The sequence below is a fragment of the Cheilinus undulatus genome, linkage group 17 (genome assembly GCF_018320785.1).
Source record: "Cheilinus undulatus linkage group 17, ASM1832078v1, whole genome shotgun sequence".
In the NCBI taxonomy this organism is placed as follows: Eukaryota; Metazoa; Chordata; class Actinopteri; order Labriformes; family Labridae; genus Cheilinus; species Cheilinus undulatus.
This window is the reverse complement of record NC_054881.1, coordinates 13,314,088-13,335,705: the sequence shown is the minus strand read 5'-3', so window position 1 is coordinate 13,335,705 and position 21,618 is coordinate 13,314,088. Positions and strand designations below refer to the sequence as shown.

Sequence of the window (21,618 nt, the reverse complement as noted above, 5' to 3'; positions counted from 1 at the left end):
AAGCGGTGTCACACCCGCTTGTGTATGATCAGATTTCACTACGTGGTCTGGTTTGGTTCATACAGTTTGTCATGATTTAGCTCATGAAACTCTGATCTTGCCCGTATTTCTTCAGCTAAAGAGCCGCCAGTCTTGCTTGTTGTGGCAGGAAATCAGTCTTTCTTAAGAAATCCAGATCATGTGGCTCAGCTCAGTAGAGCTGGTTTTTTTGGCTCTCAGATGGCTCTGCATTTAGTAATAGTTTGGCTTTTTAACTGTGGATTAGATAATGATAAAAGATGGAGGAAAGGAAACTGGCACTCAAACGGGAGCTAGCTACAAAAGAGCTGCTTCATAGACCAGGTTTGTTCGTGAATGGCACATCATCAGTTGGTTGCTTAACCCTTAAGGTTTATTTGGCTAATAGTACATCACCATTTCAATTTAGAACAGGGGTGCCCAAATTCTTTTCAGTGAAGGGCCAAAAATGAATCGGGATGGAGGGTCGCGGGACAAAACTAAACATTCATGTTGCAGTGCATGAAATTAAATGTTCCTAGAGCATAATTGTGCAAAACAATAACTCATACAAAGTAATTTTGAAAATGAATAACACTATTCTTAATGGTGTTTCACAGCATGAAATTACTTAACATCCATATGGCACAAATACTAATTGGGCATACTGCCTTGAAATTAATTTCAGTTAAAAAGTACTGATGTTCCCAACTATTTTTAAACTTTCTCTTTTCAGTGTGCCACTGCCTCGCACGCCCCATCTCTGCCATGACCCCAGCCTTTTCTCACCGGTGATGGGAATAACGGCGTTAAAATAAAGCAGTTAAGCTGGATTTTTCTGCTCCAGCTTAAAAAAAAACTTGTGACACAGACTGAACTGAATGGAATGATAGGCAGGTAGGCTATGTGTGAGAGTTGAAAGCACTTGTTATATTGTTAAACTGTGTATTTTTGTGATGAAGAAAATACTTGAAGTACAGTATGTCTACCAGTTGTGGTCTGTTGAGGTGCAATAAATATTAAAAGTTCTGTGTAAGTAACTTTCTGTGCAAGTCTACTCTATGCAACTGGCTTGTGAAACCTGCTTAGAAAAAAAATCCAAATTCTTAGACATATTGAAACTTAAAAGTAACCCAATAGTTACTTTCCCTGGTAACTAGTTACTTTTATAGTAGGGTAATTCAGTTACTAACTCAGTTACTTTTTCGGAGAAGGAACTAGTAACTATAACTAATTACTTTTTAAAAGTAACATGCCCAACACTGCTTCTCACTGACTCACTCTCTGGTCATGGGCTTCCAGATCTTAGCTGACGGGAGCTCAACAGCGCCACCCTACCCCCGATGTAACACAATGTTAATTTGTGGTCAGGAGAGGAAGTGCGACAATAAATAAATATTGAAAGAAATATTTAGACTGCTGACAGTGGGGAAAATAATAATAATAATAATAAAAAAGATCGAATATGGGCAGCGGGCCAAAGATAATAGCTCGGGCCCCAAATTGGACGGCCCTGATTTAGAGCATGTTTGTGATAAAATTAGATTTTTTTTTTTTTTTTTTTTATTTTAAGGGGCTCAGCTAGCCTCTTGGCTCAGTACGAGCTTCCTCTAGGTTCTTGTTTCCTCTCGTCTCGCTCAGAAGTCGGCAGGAATAAGTTTTGCGATACTGATCGCCTCCACAGCAGGTTAATCAGTTAAACTGTGAAAAAACTCAGTGTTTGACAAAGTGTAAGGAAAATGCTTAATGTATGTAGACATTTTCTGGTGATAATGGCAGTGTACAGGCCCATTTTCCCCTGTTCTCATTCATTCCTCATGGCTGTCCCCCACTCCCTGACCCCTAATGGTCATTCAGGATCATAACATCTTTAAGGCAGATTCACTCCCATAATCTCAGACATCAGCACTTTCTACATAAGCCAATTTTTTCGAAATGTATCATTGTCATTTCCGTCTTAAATGTGTTTTTCATCTTTGTTTTTTTTTTTTTAAATAGTGCTGCATATCTGTGGCAAGGCTTATTCAATTTATAGTTTCAAAAAGATGCTTTGCATTGTGAATGTATGGGAATATATTAGTGTAGCACTTACTTAAAGCTGCATTTACCCAACAAGCCTGGATTAACATCTTATTTAAATTTATTAAAAACAAAAAATAAGTGCTGATTTAATAGTAATAAGTAAAAGCATCTGCCAAAGGAGTAAAATAAACTGTCCTAGTTAAATGTCTTGAAATGAAATGTACCAACTGATTTATGTGTAGATATTTTATCTCAAGTGACTCAAGAAGTAAATTTTGCTTTTCCCCATTGGGTTGTTTAATTAAATATTTTGAGGAGAAATGATAGAAATACATGTTTAGATTTGAGTTTATCCAGTGTATTGCATCACCATTAGTTTACCAGTAAAGGCCCATTGCAGTAAAACTTACTGAGAGCATTTTAAAGAAAAAAAATCCAGAAAAACACCAGCAAAGCCTCCTCTGTTTTTTTATGTGTTCTGTCTTAAAATGCACAAAGGATATTTATTGAAAGAGAGATGGGAACATGTACTCCTGGACTTCAGTCTGCAACATTTATGAGCTTTTTTTCTTGCTTTAGCAGTAGATCATAAACATGAAAAAGTTGCCCCCTAACAGCAAAGCACTTTAAAAAAAATGCCAACCATTACAAGAATTCACTTGTGAGCTACACACAGTTGAGCTAGAAAATGGAAAGCTGACCATTTAGTTTATGATGTCACTGGGATGTAAAATTTGGCACTGCTGCGTAGACAGTAAATGGGCCACTTACTTTGCTGAGCCCAAATATTTTTGCAGCCATAAAGACATTTCAATCCCAGGCTTTAGGAAAGGAATGAATGTGTTTTTCATAACTCTCCTTGAGTAGTAATGCAGAAATTTATTTTTAAGTTCCATTTGACAACTGTATTTTTAACAACTGTGTTGTCAGATGTGTCACAACAATTCTTTGTGTTTTCTCTGTAGCGTAAAAGGATGATTTTGCCCTCACTGTTCTGGTACAAAGGAGGGAAAGTGGAGCTGTAAACCTGCTGCTCTGTCATCAAGACCCCAGTGATAAACTATGTTCAGTAATTAATAATAAGACAAGGTGGAGCAGCAAATTCTAGGAGCTGAGAACCTGCATGTGTTAATGTTTGACCATTTTTCTCTCTTTGACTCCTGTTTTGCTAATGAAGGACTAATTTTTTAGAAAAAAACTTTGAAGAGAGAATCTTCAGAAATTTTATTTTTAACACTATACAAACACAGTGAATTAAACACAATTGGTTGTTTTTATTTTCTAGTGTATAAAATCAAATTTTCCATGTCTTTGAATAACAACCCCAATTCTAAAAAAGTTGGGGCACTGTGTGAAATGTAAACAAATTTGCATGATTTACATAACAGAACATAACATATTAGATGTTGAAACTGAGACATTTTTCCTATTTTATGAAAATGAAAAAATAATAATTTGATGGCAGTAACACACACACATCTCAAAATAGTAATGCCAGGGTCATGTTTACCATTTTGTAGCATCCTCTATTCTTTTATCAATAGTCTGTAAACTTCTGGGAAGTTGGGGGACCAGTTGCCGGAGTTTTGGGGGAGGAATGCTGTCCCATTCTTGTCTGATTTAGGATTCCAGCCGCTAAACAGTCCTGAGTCTTCTTGGGTGGATTTTTTTGTTTTGTGATGTATCAAATGTTTTCTATTGGTGAAGGTTCTGGACTGCAGGCAGGCCACTTCATCACCCAGAATTTTCTCCTTCTCTAAAACCTCTGTATTCGTTTCAGCATTGATAGTGCTTTCCCAGCTGCTCATGCCATAGGCACTAATGCAACCCCATACCATCAGAGATGCAGGCTTTTGAACTGTGTGCTGATATCAAGCTGGATGGTCCCTCTTCTCTCTAGTCCACATGACACGGCGTCTGTGGTTTCCTAAAGGAATTTCACATTTTGTTTCATCTGACCACAGAACAGTTTTCCATTTTGCCTCAGTGTATTTCAAATGAGCTTTGGCCCAGAGAAGATAGTGGCATTTCTGGATTGTGTTCACATTTGGATTCTTCTTTGCATGACACAGCAATTATGATTTCCAGTGTAGAATCATACCTTTTAATGCAGTGCTGCCTGAGGGTCCGAAGATCATGAGCATCCTATGTTGGCCATCGGCCTAGTCCATTATAAACAGATATTCCTTCAGATTCTCTGAATCTTTTGATATTATGTACTGCAGATGGTGGGATATTCATACTCTTAGCGTTTTTACATTGAGGAACACTTTACTTATTGCTGTAAGTGTACATTTGCATTTAAAACTCTAGAGTTCAAGTATAAGATAACCTCACTATATTTAGGTGTGATTAAAAAAATAAGTGTCTTATTCTGGCCTAAAATACTTTAAGGCAACTTTTGGACTGCCTAATCTGTATTAATCTCACATGTTAGCTTTCAGTTTTTTATAGCAGTGTACTGTGTGTAGGGCATAGCAGCTCTTTTGCCACTCTCTTGTACCTTTTTTAAATGTCCAATTCCTATCCTCTTATAGTCATACCAGTTGTGACTCACAAATTTAACTGGACCAAGTTTTATAAGCATTGGCATCTCCTCACCAGCCTGTCTAATCTGCTAACAAGGAAGAATTTACATGTTTAACATCCTCCCTGAAAAGAGAGCCAATAAGGCTTTTATCACTGACAAGCTTGGCTCTGCACTTTTTCGTCCTGATATTCATAATACATGTAAGATATCAAATATAAATTTTCAATGCTATTATTTATTCATGTATGTATTCATTTCACACACAGGAGTAAATACAAAGCATAAAATACAATTAGTGTGGTAGAAGCTTACATATGGCTTTTAGGAAAACCACACCCAATGAAGATTTTTAATTCCTGACCAAATATTTTCTAAATTAGACGGACAAATCTAAGGTTTGATACAAACTTCAAAGACAAATGTACAGTGCTTAACAAATTTATTAGACCACCACCCAAAGTAAGGTGTATGCCACAGCTGCCCTAAATTAACAGCATTGGTGATTACCAAAATCATTTTTTATGTTTCTGCAGTGGTTAATACACCAATATGTAGAAGCTCTTTAACCAAAATGATATTTTTAATGCTAAAATATAATTATTATTGTTATCCATGAATTTTCAAATGTACTGATTTCCAAAAGAACTGAAAAAATAGTGAAGCACATTTTTATTTCTTGATTAATATGTCAAATTAAAGTTATTTTCTTGCATTCCTCAACAGAAAAATTAGTTTTAGTGGTTGACTGTTATTCTTGATTCATTTCTGACTTCTCAGAGAAGCCCAGTGAGCCGGCTCAAATTTGGGTATAAAAAGTTGAATTCAGTTCGAAATTCCTCATTCCTGTTCAAAATGGTGGAACGTGGAGAGCTCACTGACAATGAAAGAGTCTGCATTAAAGCACTTCATGATGCTGGATGGTCCCTGAGACAAATAGGGAAAGACATAATGTGTTCTCACAGTGTGGTCAGGTATGCTTTGGAGTCAATTGCCGAGACTGGTACGTACAAAATGCGCCAAGGAAGAGGCAGGAAACCAAAGTTAACTGAAGCAGATGTCAGACACCTCGAGGTTTAAGTACTAGAGACAGAAGGAAGACCACTGCTGATCTTCAGGCAGAGATGAATGCTTCTAGATCAGGGTCTGAGAAAGTCGGACTGACAGAACAAGGCTTAAAGGGAAGAATAGCTGCAAAGAAGCCATTATTGAGGCCTGCAAACATCCAGGAACGCCTCAGATTTGCCAGGGAGCACAAACACTGGACTGTTGATGACTGGAAGAAGATACTCTGGTCTGACAAGTCCAAGTTTGAACTCTTGGGTCAGCATGGTCGTGTTTATGTCCGCGGAAAAGCTGGAGAACGTTTTGATGCCAGATGCATTGCACCCACAGTGAAACACAGTGGAGATTCCATTATGGTACGGGGTTCCATTTGTGGATATGGCGTGGGCAAATTAGTGAAAATCGACGGTATCATGAACAGGAACGTCTACCACAACATCTTAGTGCATCATGGAATCCCTTCTGGACTGAATCTGATTGGTCGTGGGTTCATATATCAACAAGACAATGACCCCAAGCATACTTCAATACATTTGTTATGCACTGTATATGTTTAGATAATGTTTATGTCATAAATGGTTAAGGTTCTAATTCTTGGGTGGATTGTGGGCTGGCCAAAGGCACATGTTTTTGCTAGAAAAGCCTGAAAAAGTGTATTTTGCGTAATATGGCATAATATGTGACCTTTGAAGTTAGTGAAATCAATCTAATGTAGGTGGCGATATGCTTAGTGATTATATACCTAAACGGCTAGTTAAGAGCTGGCAAAGCAAATAGCCAATCAGATTTCAGGGCCCCCAGCTCTGGCTACCAGTGGCTCCGTCCCTTAAATGTTATTGGTACTGCTCTTTGCTGCAGTACTTCACGAGGAATTTATTATCTTTACAATTTACAATGTTGTCTCAAATTTAGTCGCAAAAAAATACAAATTCTTTATTTTAGAATGTTGGTTTACAGTGTTAGCATGGTAGCACCACCTTGTGACCTTGCAGTGAGCTGATCAAAAAAGGGCACATGTTGCATTTGGCCCCCAGGCCATAGTTTGGACCCCCCTTATGTAGTGTATCACAACCATCATCTCAGAGTGCAGGAGCACAGGATGATACTGGCAGCAAGAAGCTGATAAAAACACTGAAATGACAGCATCTGTTTTTTTTACATGAGATGTGGAACCTGGTGCATTAATGGAAGAAATATACAAGCAGAACCCACCACAATCTTCAACAACAAATCATAATCTCTGTAAATGAACTTTGTGGCCCAGCATACTCTTCCCTAAAAGCATTAATGGTCAAAGACTGATAGATACTAAAAATAGGAAGCAAGTTCCACAGGAAAATGTTCAACAGAGTGTCACTAGGCAACTCATTAACAGTTAACCCATGACACCAATTGTAGAAATAAGCCAAAATAAATGACTAAAAGGTGATATGAGTTAAATCTACTGTATGTTTTTTTTTGTTACTTCTGAGACTTAAACTAATACCATGTAATCAAGAATTAAATGATAATGTAAAACCTGATTTAATTATTGATTCTATTAGTTCTATGATTTGTAGTTTTTGTACTGTGCCTCTGTGGACCCTGACCCACACTTTGGGAAGCACTGGTCTAGACCTTAGATGGAAGAAAACATACAACAGAAAAATAAAAAGGAAAAAAAAAACAAATTTGAATCAATGTCCCCAAGATACCGTGCACATTTTTGTTAATTGTTCAGAGATTTTGAAGAATTTCTCAGTTATCACGAGAGAAGCAGTTTTTTTTATTCCAAGAAAAGGGAGATAAATGTGTTTTAATAATTATAAAACTCTGAATTGTACCCATTAGCATGGTAAAACAGTAAAATAAAACACATGAATGCATGTCCACTGCAGCACTTTGTAGACATTTTGCCACCATTTTTTTCCAGGCACACAATCACAGCCCAGTGAAAACAGCTCTGTGACCCACTTTTGTGTCCCAACCCTCTAGTTGAGAACCACTGCATGAGCACATGCAGATGGCGATTACATTCAAGTAAAAAACAAAAAAGTGTGGCTGTTAATATACCTGGGAGGACCACCCAAGTATTGTCTATATTTGGAGAACACTGCATTTAGCTGCTGCTTGGCTCATTTCTGCTGTAAAGTACTGAAGCAAAGAGACGCTTTCTCTTCACATCTACAGTTCCCATTTCATCATCAAAGTTTAAATTCAAAACAAGGTGCGGTAGATAATCTGCGGATGTAAACAAAGATTATTCTACTTTAATGTCAGTCCATGGAAAGTGCAGATAAAATGGCACACAGTTGTTATTCACCTTTTTACACTGGGTGGAAACAGTTTGTGGAACAGAAAAACTGAAATACGTGACTTTAAGATTGATTGAAATTATGAATATGAAATGATAAACACTTGAGATTCAAATGGAAAAAAAAAATTCCAAAGAAAGGCCTTCTTTCCAAACTGAAAATGAAAGCTAAAATGGAAATACCCACATTTAAAGCTTAAATGTTAATGTCCGACTTCCCAGAAGAAGGCTCAGTTTTCTCTTATGTAGTTTTTTTTTTGTTCTTTAGAAGAAACAGAAATGGAAAATTTCATCACACACAGAATCAAAATTTGAATCCAGACTGACCTCAAAATTTGTAAAGCTATATTCAAGCTTGTTCCGTATAAAGGTTGTTAGACACAAATAACAACCTGCAGAAAGGCTGTGTTACTGAGTTGACAGTGTACTGTATATATATCTTCACACAAAGACAAGCAATACATTATCTCATCCACAGACGTGTTTGTCAGGCCTCCTGGCTGTGTGTCATATCCAAAGAAAGGTGTATTTGGGCAATGAAAGCCTTGTTGTTGCTGCATTGGTGCGCTATTATTAGAAGACCAATTTTCCCTCTTTCCATAATATCAGTCATCCTGGCATAACTCTGTTTTGCTTGGTTGCATTTTGAGCACATTCTCTTGACAGGGCCTTTTATAGCCTTGTGCTGAAGTGGCAAGTTGTGTAATTTGGATATTTCTGAAATTAGAGCATTTGGATGTCACAAAGCTGCAGAATTTATGCCATCAAAGGTCACTCAGGAGAAGTAAAGCCACTCTCTTTTCTTCATGGATAACTAGGAAAGTGAGTCTGCTATTTCTGTCCTCAAAATGACACTTGCACAGATAAATGACCTGTGGTAGCTCCTGTGCATTTTTAGCTCGCACATCTCTGTTAAAATGGAAAAAAGGCTGGTTGTCTCACAATTTGGATTTTATTCTCTAGACTTTCAGTAGTTGTCTGATGCGGGCTTATCACCATATTCATGCAGCTGCCATTTTCCTTTTAAAATCAAGGTCATGGTCTGAGGCTTAAAAGCTGCTATAATGACAAAGAGCTCTGTCTCACATTATACAATGTATGGACTTGAAAAATCAGGCAGTAATGTTTGGTTATTTTCTTTTTTCATAAGTAAATGGACAGTGAAAATCTGGAGCAACATCAGGCCATTACCCCAAACTAAAACAACTTGGCTATTGGTTACCAACCTGGGGCCTGATTTTCAAAATAAGATTTATAGAAATTGTTTTTTTACGTTTTTTTTTTTTTTTTTTTTTTTTTTTAACAAAAGCTTGGGGTGCACAATATTAACAATATGATATCTGTATCAGCAGATATTAATATTTCTGCTGGTATTAAACCTGATATATCAATCATCTGAAAGAAAAGATCTATTGGTGCTGGTATCAGCATTAGCTTAAATGACATTGATATCAGCAAAAAATCCAATATTGTGTGTCCATAATTTTGTACTTTAAAGAGCTAATGGTATTTTTAACAGGGAAATGGCAGAACAATAATGATAGTCAGTGTCTGAAAGTAACTAACAGAATAATGGATTTGCTTTATCACAAATTATGCTCTGCTTAAATCTTTGTTTTCATATCATATAGCAGGATCACAATTAAATTTAGGCATTCAACCCTGACCTAGCTACAAGTATTATTAACTTTCTGAGACTTAAGCATTTCTTTGGACTGCAGTTTTTAAATCTCCCATTTATTTTCGATGAGTAAGACCTGATACGTTTAAAATCTCAGCTTTGTCTTTGAACAAAATTACCAAATATAATGTCCACAAATCTCCTGAAGGTCCTGTTTCCACAGAAATTAAAGCACTGGGTTGGTTTTAGAGCTGAGATTTGGCTTTGTGAAAGCCAGCTGGTCTGGTGTTGGGGGTCTTCAGTTGGTAAGAAATGGCATCAGTCATTGAGAGAGGGATGGGGGTGTTTTCTTGTTAATTTGATGATTGACCACAAGAGCTTGTTAAGGCTAAGCATAAACAAAATTTTCCACTAAAAGTCATGAATTTCTTGGAAATGGCCCTTTCCAAATCTGCACAAAGTCCATTAAGAAATTTCAAAAAAATTAGAAAAAATTCTGACAATTTTTTAAATTTTATATATATATATATATATATATATGTATGTATATGTATATATATATGTATGTATATGTATATATATATGTATGTATATGTATATATATATGTATGTATATATATATATATATATATATATTATATATATTATATATATATTATATATATAATATATATTATATATATATATTATATATATTATATATATATACATATTATATATGTATATGTGTATATATACATATTATATATGTATATGTGTATATATATATATATATGTATATATATATGTATATTATATATGTATATGTGTATATATATATATATATGTATATATATGTATATTATATATGTATATGTGTATATATATATATTTATATATATATATGTATATATATATGTATATATATATATACACATATATATATATATATATACATATATATATACACATATATATGTGTATATATATATATATATATGTATATAATATTTAATATTTAAGAAAAGTACCCCAAATTTCTTCAACTGTTCCCCATATGTTTCAGTGAAACTATAATATAATCTAACTTAAACCTAAACATTGTAAAAATAAAAATTATCCAAATATTCCATGCAAATTCATCAAAATTTTAAAGCAAATTCCCTCCAATTGAGTTTTCCTAAATTTTCAAATATTTTCCCTCAAAATTCCATGAAAATGATGGGGAAAAATCCTTGAAACATCCAAACAAGTTCTCTGACATTTCTATGAAAATTCATACAAATTTTAAAGGACAGCCCATCCAAATTCCCAATCAAATTCCTAAAAATATATAAATAAATTCCATGAAATTACCAAACATCTCCAGCCCTCCACCCCCCAAAAAATACAAATTAAATTCCCCAAAGTTACAATAATATGTTTCAAATTTCTATGAAAATACCTCACAATTTTCAAATCCCCCAAAACATCAGATTTCTTAGATTTTCATGAAAATGCCAAAATAATTCAAACTTCACCCAAATCTTTCAGTGACACTCTCCAAAATATGTAAATATGTTCCCTAAAATTTACATGAAAGTGCTTGAAAGTTTCCAAGCAAATCTTCCAAAATACCCAAAGAAATTCCCTAAAATTCCTTTGTAAACTCCTGAAAACTTGTAAGCAAACTCCCACCATTTTAAGCAATTTACTTAAACTTCAACGGATATTGTAGACAGTTGTGTCAAAAGTTAATAGCAGAAATGATTTCATTACATGCAGGATTCTCTTTGCGGTTTTCTGTTGATGGCCAATGTGTCAGTAAGTCCTTCCTTATTTTCACAGGTAATTGTCTTTTCTTCTCTGATCAGTGTGTATGTGTTGAAGTGACCTGAATGTATCATGTTTTTAAAACTTCTCACAACCTTAAACAAAACAGTAGCATATTTAAGCTACTTTTAAGCATTAAATGTCAGAGGGAAAGGGCAAATATGGTGAGTTACCTTCTATGTGCAGCCTACCCATGGGTATGTGTGTAAATATATTTTGGATAAAAAAACATGTAGACCTTACAAAAGTTACCTCTATATCCAAACCTGAGGATACACACCACTGCAATGGCACACCTACACACATTTACACCTGAGAAGAGCTACAAATTCAGAGAAAATAATTTCTGAACTGTGTGTCATGGACACAAAATTGAACATGAAACAATTAGTATATACAGATTTTGCAGGTAAAGTCTAAACACTGTAATAAGGGGGGTTGAGATTCTTCCTATTTTTCTTGGCGTTTTAAGTTAATAGTTTACTATTCTCCATGTGTGCACAACCAAAACCATTAAATTTGAATCTAGAGACTGTTATTTTTCTTGGGTATTGATTGCACTGCCATGGAAATTCAAGAATAACATCTGTTTTACCTGTCTCTGCTGAAACAATTCAGCAACCTACCTCTAGACAAGAAGCCCACAGAAAAGAAGACTGTAAATTGTTACATGAGAGCAAATTAAAGTAATTTTCTGTCTCTTGTTTCTTTATTTCCCTGCCACAGAAGCACAGGCTCAGAGGAGGAGGAGTCATGAGTGCACCGGAGACACCCAATCCAGGGAATGAGCAGGCAGACAGTGGGAGCACTGCCCCAGATGAACCCTCACCAACTGCTGCCCCAAAGCCCAAGACCCCCAGTCCACCCCCTGGTCCACCAACCTGTCCGCCGCCTGCTCAACCACCCGGTCCGCCGCCTGGTCCACCACCTGGTCAGCCCACTGTTACAGTAAAGACAGAGCCTGGGACCTCGGAGACAAGTAACGGGAAAGTGGGGGACCCCAACCCTGCTGAGATCTGTGTCGTCTTAGGAGGAGGCGACGGAGGGGCGAGTGCTGCAGGACCCCGTAGTAGAGCTCAGATCGAGGGTATGTTTGCCCTTGGTACTCCTCCTCCAACGAAGAGCACAGACTCATGCATAGGTGTGTGAACATACATACTGATATTTATTTATTAGGGATACAATATTTAACATCAGAAATTATACAGAACATACATAAATAATACTAATTCTTCTGCTACTACCACTACTACAAATAAAAATAATTATTTATTTAGCACCTTTTAAAAACAAGTGTTTACAAAGTGCTTAAACAGACTACTACCACTACGACTTCGAATAATAATAATCTTTATAAACTTTATATAGCAGATTTATTAACAAAATGGTACTAAAAGTTTGACAAAAATGCTGAAAATAAAGTTTGAAACTCAAAATCTCCCACTTTCATCTGCCTGTAACTTTATCCTACTTAAAGCTCCTGTGAAGAACTTTAGAGTTGGTTTGATTATGGCGCCCCCTCTGGACAAAGTAGGACAATCTGTCACTTTAATGACTTGGCCTCAACATAATAAGTTGAATCTTTTCACAAAATATTTCAATGGTATTTGTTTTAAATACCAAATTAAATGAATCTTTAAAGTGAAAACTTTCAAAAAGCCTTGTGTGACACCTACCCCCCTGTAGCAGCAGTTCCAGACATTTAAAATATGATAAATTACTCATTACTCTTCTCTCAGGTGATGTTTGCCTTTGTTGTCCATAAAAAAAGCACCTGTATTAATTTCAAATAGTTTCACAAACAACTGAAAACTCCTCACAGGAGCTTTAAGTGAACCATTTGCTTTGTGTGGTTAAATTTTGATTCGTGCCAAGTCCACCTCTGCACTCCATATTTTCCTGCTTTTTAGTCCTTCGTTAATCACATGCCTGGTATACCCATGCATTTCCAAACCACACTCATCTATTGTGTCTTCACCCTGCCTTTTTTTGAGTGGCACAAAAATAAGACAAACAAACTGCGTAGCATTTAAAAAAAGATGTCATTTTAAACACACTCGGCGGCAGCAGCGTCTTTTTTCAGAAACAATGTCCTTGTTACCAAGATAATCCACAGACCCTGCTGTAAGCCGTTTAATTGGAACTACTTTTTACAGACAAAATGGCCCTCCTAAAATGTATTTTCAGCTTTCTGTTGAATTTATTAAATGTCATTTTCTATCCATTTTTGCACTATTAAAATTAACTTTCAATTCCTGCAGTATTCAGCAGTGGGGTTGCTGCTGAAATCTCAAAGATGGATAATCCTGGGCCATGAATATCATTTTTATACACTTCCCTATTTGACCATTTCCAGATCATATTTGCATTTTCACTAATTTACATTTTGTACATTTATTTTACTGCATACTATGAACCTTTACTCTAAGCCAGTGGCCTGCAGTAATCATACCATAAATACTGTATGGTTTTTAATTTTTGGCAAACCTTCAATTACACTAACAAAAGGACAAAAAACATTAGATACAGTAAAGGGTCCTGAACTTTGCAGTGACAAGGCCCTTATATTGCATAAGCCAAGACGTTTTGTTCTTTTGTCCTGTTAAATGCCATATGTGAGAAACTTATTGTGCTGCTGTCTTGGTCAGGACTTCCTTGTAAAAGAGATAATTGTGTCTCAATGGAAATACTCCTGGTTAAATAAAAGTTAAATAAATAAAAGAATAAAAGTTACATTTTAATGGTAAATATTGAAACTTAAGCACAGAACTTCATATGTGAGTTGTTAACTTGATTCAGAATAAATAACCTTTTTATTTCTGTCGTAACAATGATTAACACTTAAAGCATCCATAAACCTCCCTGTCTGTCAGTTGTTCTATCTAAAATCTCAATTCTAAAAACATTGGGGCGGTTTGAATCAGCATGCAAAGATTTTTAAATCTCATTAACTCATACTTTTCTCACAATATAACATAAACAATATATCAGATATTGGAACTGAGATTTTTTTTCATGAAAAATATCAGCTCATTTTGAATTTGATTGCAGCAGCATATCTCAAAAAAGTAGGGACAGGGCCATGTTTACCTTTGTGTAGCTTCCCCTCTTCTTTTAACAACAATTATAATCATCTAGGAAGTAAGGAGACCAGTTGCTTGAGTTTGGGGAGAGGAATGTTGCCCCATTCCTGTCTGATGTAGGATTTTAGAAGCTGTCCTGGGTTTTCTTTGCTGGATTTTTTTCTTATAATGTTTTCTATTGGTGAAAGGACTGCAGGCAGGCCAGGTCAGCACCCAGACTCTTCAACTGCAAAGCCATGCTGTGAAGGATGCTGTATATGGTTTAGAATTGTCTTGCTGAAATATGCAAGGTCTTCCCTGAAAGAGACGTTGTCTGGATGAGAGCATATGTTGCTGTAAAGCCTCGATATATTTTTCAGCATTGATGGTGCCTTCGCAGATGTGTAAGCATCCACACCATAGCACCAATGCAACCCCATACCATCAGAGATGCAGGCTTTTGAACTGTGTGCTGGTAACAAACTGGATGGTCCCTCTCCTCTGTTGACATCTTTATTTTCTTAACATCTTGACTCATTTATTTTGTTACCTTGGGAATCCAAAGATGTTTTTTCCATGATTATTCCCTGAAAACAACCAAATTGACATGTTTTGACAAGGAAATTAGTTGAAATTAAAACTCACACATCCATGTTCTCCTGGGTTTTGAAATGATATGCTTTATAAACGTCCTTGTTTTGTCTTCTCTCTGTTGGGAAAGTTTTGTTCCATTTAGGATCCAAACTGCAACAATTTTCTCGAAAAAACTTTGAGTGGACAAAATTTTTTCCGAAATTTGGTTCATGATTTCTCATTGAGGAGGCGGCAGTGGTTCTGAGGCTAGACCAGTTGAGAACCACTAAGCTAGACGACTTAATTTGTTCAGTGTAATTCAACATCAGCGTTTCAGCAGCCCCTCTAAAACAGTTGAAATCAACATTGCATCACAGATAGCACTTGTTCAAACTTTCTAGGTCTAGTAAAAAAGTATTAGATACATATTGAAACACATTGAGGACATTCATTCAGGTTTCACAAGTTTTGACTTGGCACAAATTTGGCATTTCCGCCAGCTCACATAATTGGAGCACAATAAACAAAGGCTTGAAAATGAAAGCTGGATTATATAGCTCATACTGACCGCTCAAAAATCCCTTGATCAGCTCTAATTCCAACCTTGGCTCCTGACTTTCGTTATTCATATTTCAGTCATTTAATCTGATTTGTGGTAATTCTTTCCTTTTGGGGAACAAAAGCTGAGGAAAAATCTCAGATTCAGAAGATGTAGAATTGTATGGAAAGTGATATTTAATTGGATCTTGGATTGGTTTCTGGTAGTGTTTTGGTTTGGAATTACTCAGGACTTGAATAGTGACTTTTATGATCACCTGTGTACATGCATGCACTTCCAAATATATTGAAACTCTGTTTTTTTGTCACTTTCCGCAGGTTCATATGTATGTGGTGTTTGTGGGAAAAAGTACAAGTATTACAACTGCTTTCAGACCCACGTCCGAGCACACAGAGGTAAGACACTCTTTCAAAACATAACAGATTCACTTTTTTATACTTCCTTAATGATTTACCTCCTCCACTGACTCACAGTTGTCATTATCTGACTAATAATCATATTTATTCAATCTAAGTAGCCTTTTTTGTCCTCTAAGTAAGAAATAGCAATTTCACCAGCAGTTTGAAGCTGTGAACCATTCAGAGATCTCCAAGTCTGATTATGTTTCCCCTATAGAATCAGAGAGCATGGGTTCAGATGGTCTACCCCCAACTCCCAACAGTGAGTACACTTTTTGCACACCCATTCTGTGAACGCACTCGAGTTCATAAGCATGCCAGCACAAGCTGTTAATTTCTTATATGGCTCATTTAACAGGCATTATGTTTGTTTACTTTATCGTTAAGCTGTTTATAAAGCTGACGTGAACAATCCACTCAACTTTTAATTGCAGATACAAGAGCCCAGTCAGTATATAGTCTGGCTGGTATTATCAGCTTATATTGGCCTAGCAGATATGTATTTCACTTGGCATATGTGTGCTTTTTATGATGTTCCAATAAACTTTTGACAAAACAGAAAACAATGCTTTATTAATTTGCATATGAGATGGTATATGCTGTAAGATGCAGTCTCTTCTGGTGGGTCTCTGAGTAAGAAAATGTTTTCCACTGTCTTCCTGTTTGATATATCCATAGTGATCAGCAGGGCCCACAACATGCAGTTTCTATGCAGCTGTTGGCTCTTTGTGTTACTGACTATTTATCTACTGTTGATAGTAGTTGTGCTTCCACCTCCCCTGGTTTTCCTGGCCATGTTTTGCCTGACTTTTTGAGCCCTGATTTAAAAGTGTTTTCAATCAAACCAGCACTGCATGAGGTTTTCCAGCTAAACAATGTACCACTTTTTTCTTTTGTTGCAGGATCATTACCTAATAGGGGGGAAAAATAACCAAAAAGTAGTTTCACTACTCATGTTGTGTTGCCATTTATGTTTCTTCAAACTAATTTTCAACCTCAGGTAATGCAGAAAAGGAAAAGAGGGAGATGCGGAAAAGATAGAAGAGGGAGATGCACACAGAGAGAAGAGGACGATGCAGACAGAGAGAAGAGGGAGATGCAGACAGATAGAAGAGGGACATGCAGAAAGTGAAAAGAGGGAGATGCAGACAGAGAGGAGAGGGACATGCAGAAAGTGACTAGTGGGTGATGCAGAAAAAGGGAAGAGGGAAATGCAGACAGAGAAGAGGGAGATGCGGACAGAGAGAAGAGGGAGATGCAGAAAGTAAAAAGAGGGTGATGCAGATAAAGAGAAGAGGGAAATGCAGACAGAGAGAAGAGGTTGGTGAATGCAGAGAGAAGTGGGAGGTGCAGAAAAAAGTGAAGGAGATGCAAACAGAGAGAAGAGGGATTTCAAACAGAGAGAAAGAAGAAGGAGATGCAGAAAGAGAAGAGGGAGATGCAGAAAAGTCTGCCTTTCACATGAACATCCTTTGAATCATGTTGCAATTTGTTGGTTATAAGTCCTAAAAAAAAGATCTTTTAAACTGTGCTAACAATACATTAGTTATTAAAGATAGAAGCACACTGGCATCTCATCTGGTCTCATACATATAAACAAGCACTGCATCCTCTCTAAGTAGATTAAGAGTATAGTCAAAGAGTTAAACTATTTTATCATTTTTGTGGCAAATTTGCTAATAAACTATGGAGAAATGTTTTTTTTTTGTCACGCTACAAAATGTGTAGTATTGGCCACTGTTGTTATACAAGGACTTTTTCCTCAAAAAATCGGTACAAGTTAAGGACATATAGAGAATTTTTCTTAATGTGACCTAGCAGGTTAGAGGCCATATTATTTCTTCATGCTCTCCTCTTTCGTCCATCAGTCTTTTCTTCCTCATTATAGCTGCCCTCCATAGGCGACTTCCTGTCGTTATTATCCGTATGGCAACATCCAACTTAATCTTAAAATTTCAGCTCAGTAATATCCAGTGTGGACACAATGTTCCCATTATCCCAAAGATATTTGGCTGATAAAATTAGCTTGGTTAAAGCTTAACTGAATTATCTCAGCTGGGCTAATTTTAGACTATGTCCTCACAGCCAAAAAATGTCACACAGTGGACCCTCATTTTCAACAACAGCAGTTTAACCAAGGTTAGCTTTTATTAAAAGTAAGTGGTTGTTTGCAGTTTTGGGGCATGTTGCTCCAGTGTTTCACTGGCCTGTTTATCACACTTCACAAAAATGACTCCCAGGAATCTCGGTGAAAGTTTGATTAGGACTAAAAGTACTCCTACCTCAGAGAAGTAGTCCTTGAGTTATTTATAAAGCTTCCTACACACAGACTCGACAATCATTACATGGATGTTCACATCCTTTAAAAGCAGTACTATCAACATGGCTGAAAAAGAGTGCAATCATCCTTAACAAGCTTTTTCTTCTTTTTTTTTTTCTTTTTTTTTTTTCTTTTTAAGCTGTGTGTGGAGTATCAACTCATTGTAACCAAAAAGGCTGCGCCTGTGTTAATAAGTAGGCCAGAGAGGCTGCTTGGCAAAATGCTGATAGATTAAATTCTTAAGAGGATGGAACATGCTGTAAAACATTTTGGTTGATGTAACATATTTAGACTTTCCTCTTGATAATGATTGGCAGGCCAATTTAAAAGTTTTATATATAATTCGCTGCCATGTGAATTCCTGGCTGTCCCAATAAAATGTGGCAGTAATGAAAGATAAACAAAGGGCAGTTCTGGCCTGTTTTGGTTGCACTAATTTGATAAAGAAAAAGAAAAATGCCTTTAAAAGAAAGGAAAAATAAAAATGTTATGCGTGTGAACGATCAAAAGGAGATCAAAGCTGAAGTTCAGAGCGGCAAAGTAACGATATGGCATTATTGTAACCTTGACTTTAAGCCGGCTTAACACCAGATTTGTTTCTTAATGATCGGTTACTGTGGCAACTTACACTGCTTCATTTCAAGTCTGCGTTCAAACCAACTGAGGAAAATTAAGGCAGGACAAAAATAATCCTGGATTTTCTAGTTAGTATGATTTGTAAAATACCCCCCAGTTGAAGAAGTGGGGGCATGGGGGAGTTTTTTCTAAAAGCAGAAGAGAGCTGAGGCTGTGGTGCAGTGGAGGAGTTCTAGGAGTCTGGAGAAAGTATTTTAGGAGACTAGCTAAAACAAACTTTCTCAAGTTTGTACTAAGAGGGCGTTGAGACCAAAAACAACCCTGTGTTAAAAAAAAAAAAAAAGAAAAGCAGAATTTGGCAGAGCTGTGTTGCTTCAGGTACCTGTGAGATAATAAAACTCAATCCCAATGCATTCTTTCTTTCTTTTTTCTTTCTTTCTTTCTTTCATTCTTTCTTACTTTACGAAAGAAAAAGAATTTTAATTAACCTCTTTGCTGACATGTGCTACCTACAGTGCATTAAGAAAGTATTCAGACCCCCAGTGTTTCACCTATCATTCTATCAGGGGTGGGCGCCCTGTCCCCCCAGTGGCACCCCCTGCCCCCCTTGAACGTCGAGTCAAATTCATTTATTGTTTTTTCTATATAGCGCCAGATCACAACAGAAGTCATTTAAGGACACCTTTCCTATAGAGCAGCTCTCTACCTGGGCCTTTATCAAACAAACTACATGAATATATTTATTTTCTGAGTCCTGGTTTCCTGCTCGAGCAGAAACTAAGCCATGAGGTCAAGGGCACTGCCTGCAGAGCTCCGAGACAGGATTGTTGCAAAGCACAGATCTGAGGAAGGCTACAAAAAAAATCTGCACTGATGGTTCCCAAGAGCACAGTAGCCTCCGTAATTCTCAAATGGGAGAAGTCTTGCACAGCTAGGACTCTGGGGATGGGACAATGTTATGAAAGGACAAACATCAATGCAGCCCTCCTGCAGTCTCATGGCAGAGTGGCTTGACAGAAGCCTCTCCTCACTGCACTTTGCCATGATAAGAATAAAAAAGTTTTGTTTATTTTTTCCACTCTAGCATCAGGCTGCAACATACCAAAATTGGAAAAAGTGAAGGGGGTCTGAATACTTTCTAAATGCACTGTAAATAAACCTTGTCTTGTCTTGCCTTGCCAAACAGATCATAAAGGCCTCAACTATTGTAGTTAACGTTTTCAGTTCTAAAACTACAGATACTAATTCATTATCCCTGCATCAACAAAGCCATCCTATTCAAATATTAAAGCACAGTAGGATTTGTAGAAATAGCCTCTGTATTTATCAAACATTTCAGAATTTCTCTGTAAGCATGCTGGATGTTGGACCAAGACTAAAAATACCTGTGAGAAATACCCGAGGGAGATGTTTTACTCTACTGTGACAATAAAAGTAAAAAAAAAACCCTTTACAACTAATTGCCTGTGTATTACAAAATCTAAACTTGTAGTATTGATTGAAAAATCAGAGTTTGTTAAATTGGCAGGCACTGTGGAATCTAAAAATGCCAACTATACTGGCATTTAAACATGAAATATGTCAGATTCTAAGTGCTCATCAAGTAGAAATGAAATGTAAATGCCAGTTTGAATATCTAGCTGAATGACAGCGGGATTTTCCCCAGCTTTGTTCTCTGAAATATTTCCTGTTTGTCCTTCAAACTCAGTAGGAAGTACGTAACATCCATTTGCTTGAACTTTTACTCAAACAGCCATATAAGAGGATATCCAAGGTTGTAAAATTTGAAGAAATTTTCCCCTTGTTTTCCTCCTAAATAAAAGACAATAAAGGGTCTAGCTGCTGATTAGTCTTTATCTTTTAACTGTCCTTGCTTTCTTTGTTTTCGTGCCTGGCTGTGTAATACCCAGTGCACTTGAATCTCACAGTAAAGAGGATCATGCATCCATAAGTAGTTATCTATGTCCTTACTGTGTTATTGATTTATTTGGGATGTGTCGTCACCTGAGCTTGGAGCCATGATGCTGCATGAGCTTTAATTACACTGACAAATACCAGGAACATGATAATTTGGGGGAAGTGGTTTTAATCACTTTAATTGGTGGGGAAATTATAGGTTGGCATAGTATTGGAGCCTAGAGGTGTTCTAAATGCAATTAGAGTTAGGCACCCTAATAATTGCTTTGGTAGCTATATTTCCTCTGTGTCAATTAAGCGTAATTTGCATGAAGTCTTTTGCTGTGAAGTTGGGAAAATGATTCTTTTAAAATTATCTGTGTAGGCCTATTCTGCACCCCCCCAGTATTACATTTACTGTGTGATAATATTGAAATTCATTCTTTTAAACTGTAATTTTACTTTCTAAACACTGACAGAAGTCAGGACATTTTTGCAGAATAAAATCAGTCCAGTGCAGAATTTTTTTGAAAGGTTTGAAAATGGATGTCCTGTTCAGGCTGCATAGGTCAGACATAGTCTGTGGGTTTGAGGCCAGTGCTGAAAAATTCCCTGAAGCAGCACTGGAGATGGTTTGTGGTAGCAAAATAATTATCTAATACGCTGCTCTGCAGTCAGCATACCAACTGCAACTCCTTAGAAAACCTGCAGCAAAATATCATTGGTATTTTGCTGTGAGATAAAACTTTAGTGCTATCTTTTGTTGTCCTCCTTTGCAGTAACCTAGCATTTTATCACCATCTTTTATGTGGCACATCTGACAGAGAGACGCATTATTTTCAATAAGAAGTGCCCACTGTAAAGATAAAATAGTCAGTGGTATTCAAAAAGGACAAAAGTACAAGTTCCTTACTTTAG

The 21,618-nt window shown here is 36.5% G+C and overlaps 1 protein-coding gene across 5 annotated transcripts in view; it reads left to right on the top strand.

Annotated features, from left to right (window-relative positions):
- Positions 1-21,618, top strand: part of znf618 (zinc finger protein 618) — a 72,082-nt gene that overhangs the window by 14,250 nt on the left and 36,214 nt on the right. For 4 of the 5 annotated variants that reach the window (XM_041811485.1, XM_041811486.1, XM_041811489.1 and 1 more), the window contains 3 exons: positions 12,043-12,457; positions 15,828-15,905; positions 16,126-16,170. In XM_041811485.1, coding sequence (XP_041667419.1) covers positions 12,070-12,457; positions 15,828-15,905; positions 16,126-16,170 — 511 coding nt within the window. In that variant the 5' untranslated portion in view covers positions 12,043-12,069. The remainder of the gene's footprint in view (positions 1-12,042; positions 12,458-15,827; positions 15,906-16,125; positions 16,171-21,618) is intronic. The other variant, XM_041811487.1, reaches the window with a different exon arrangement.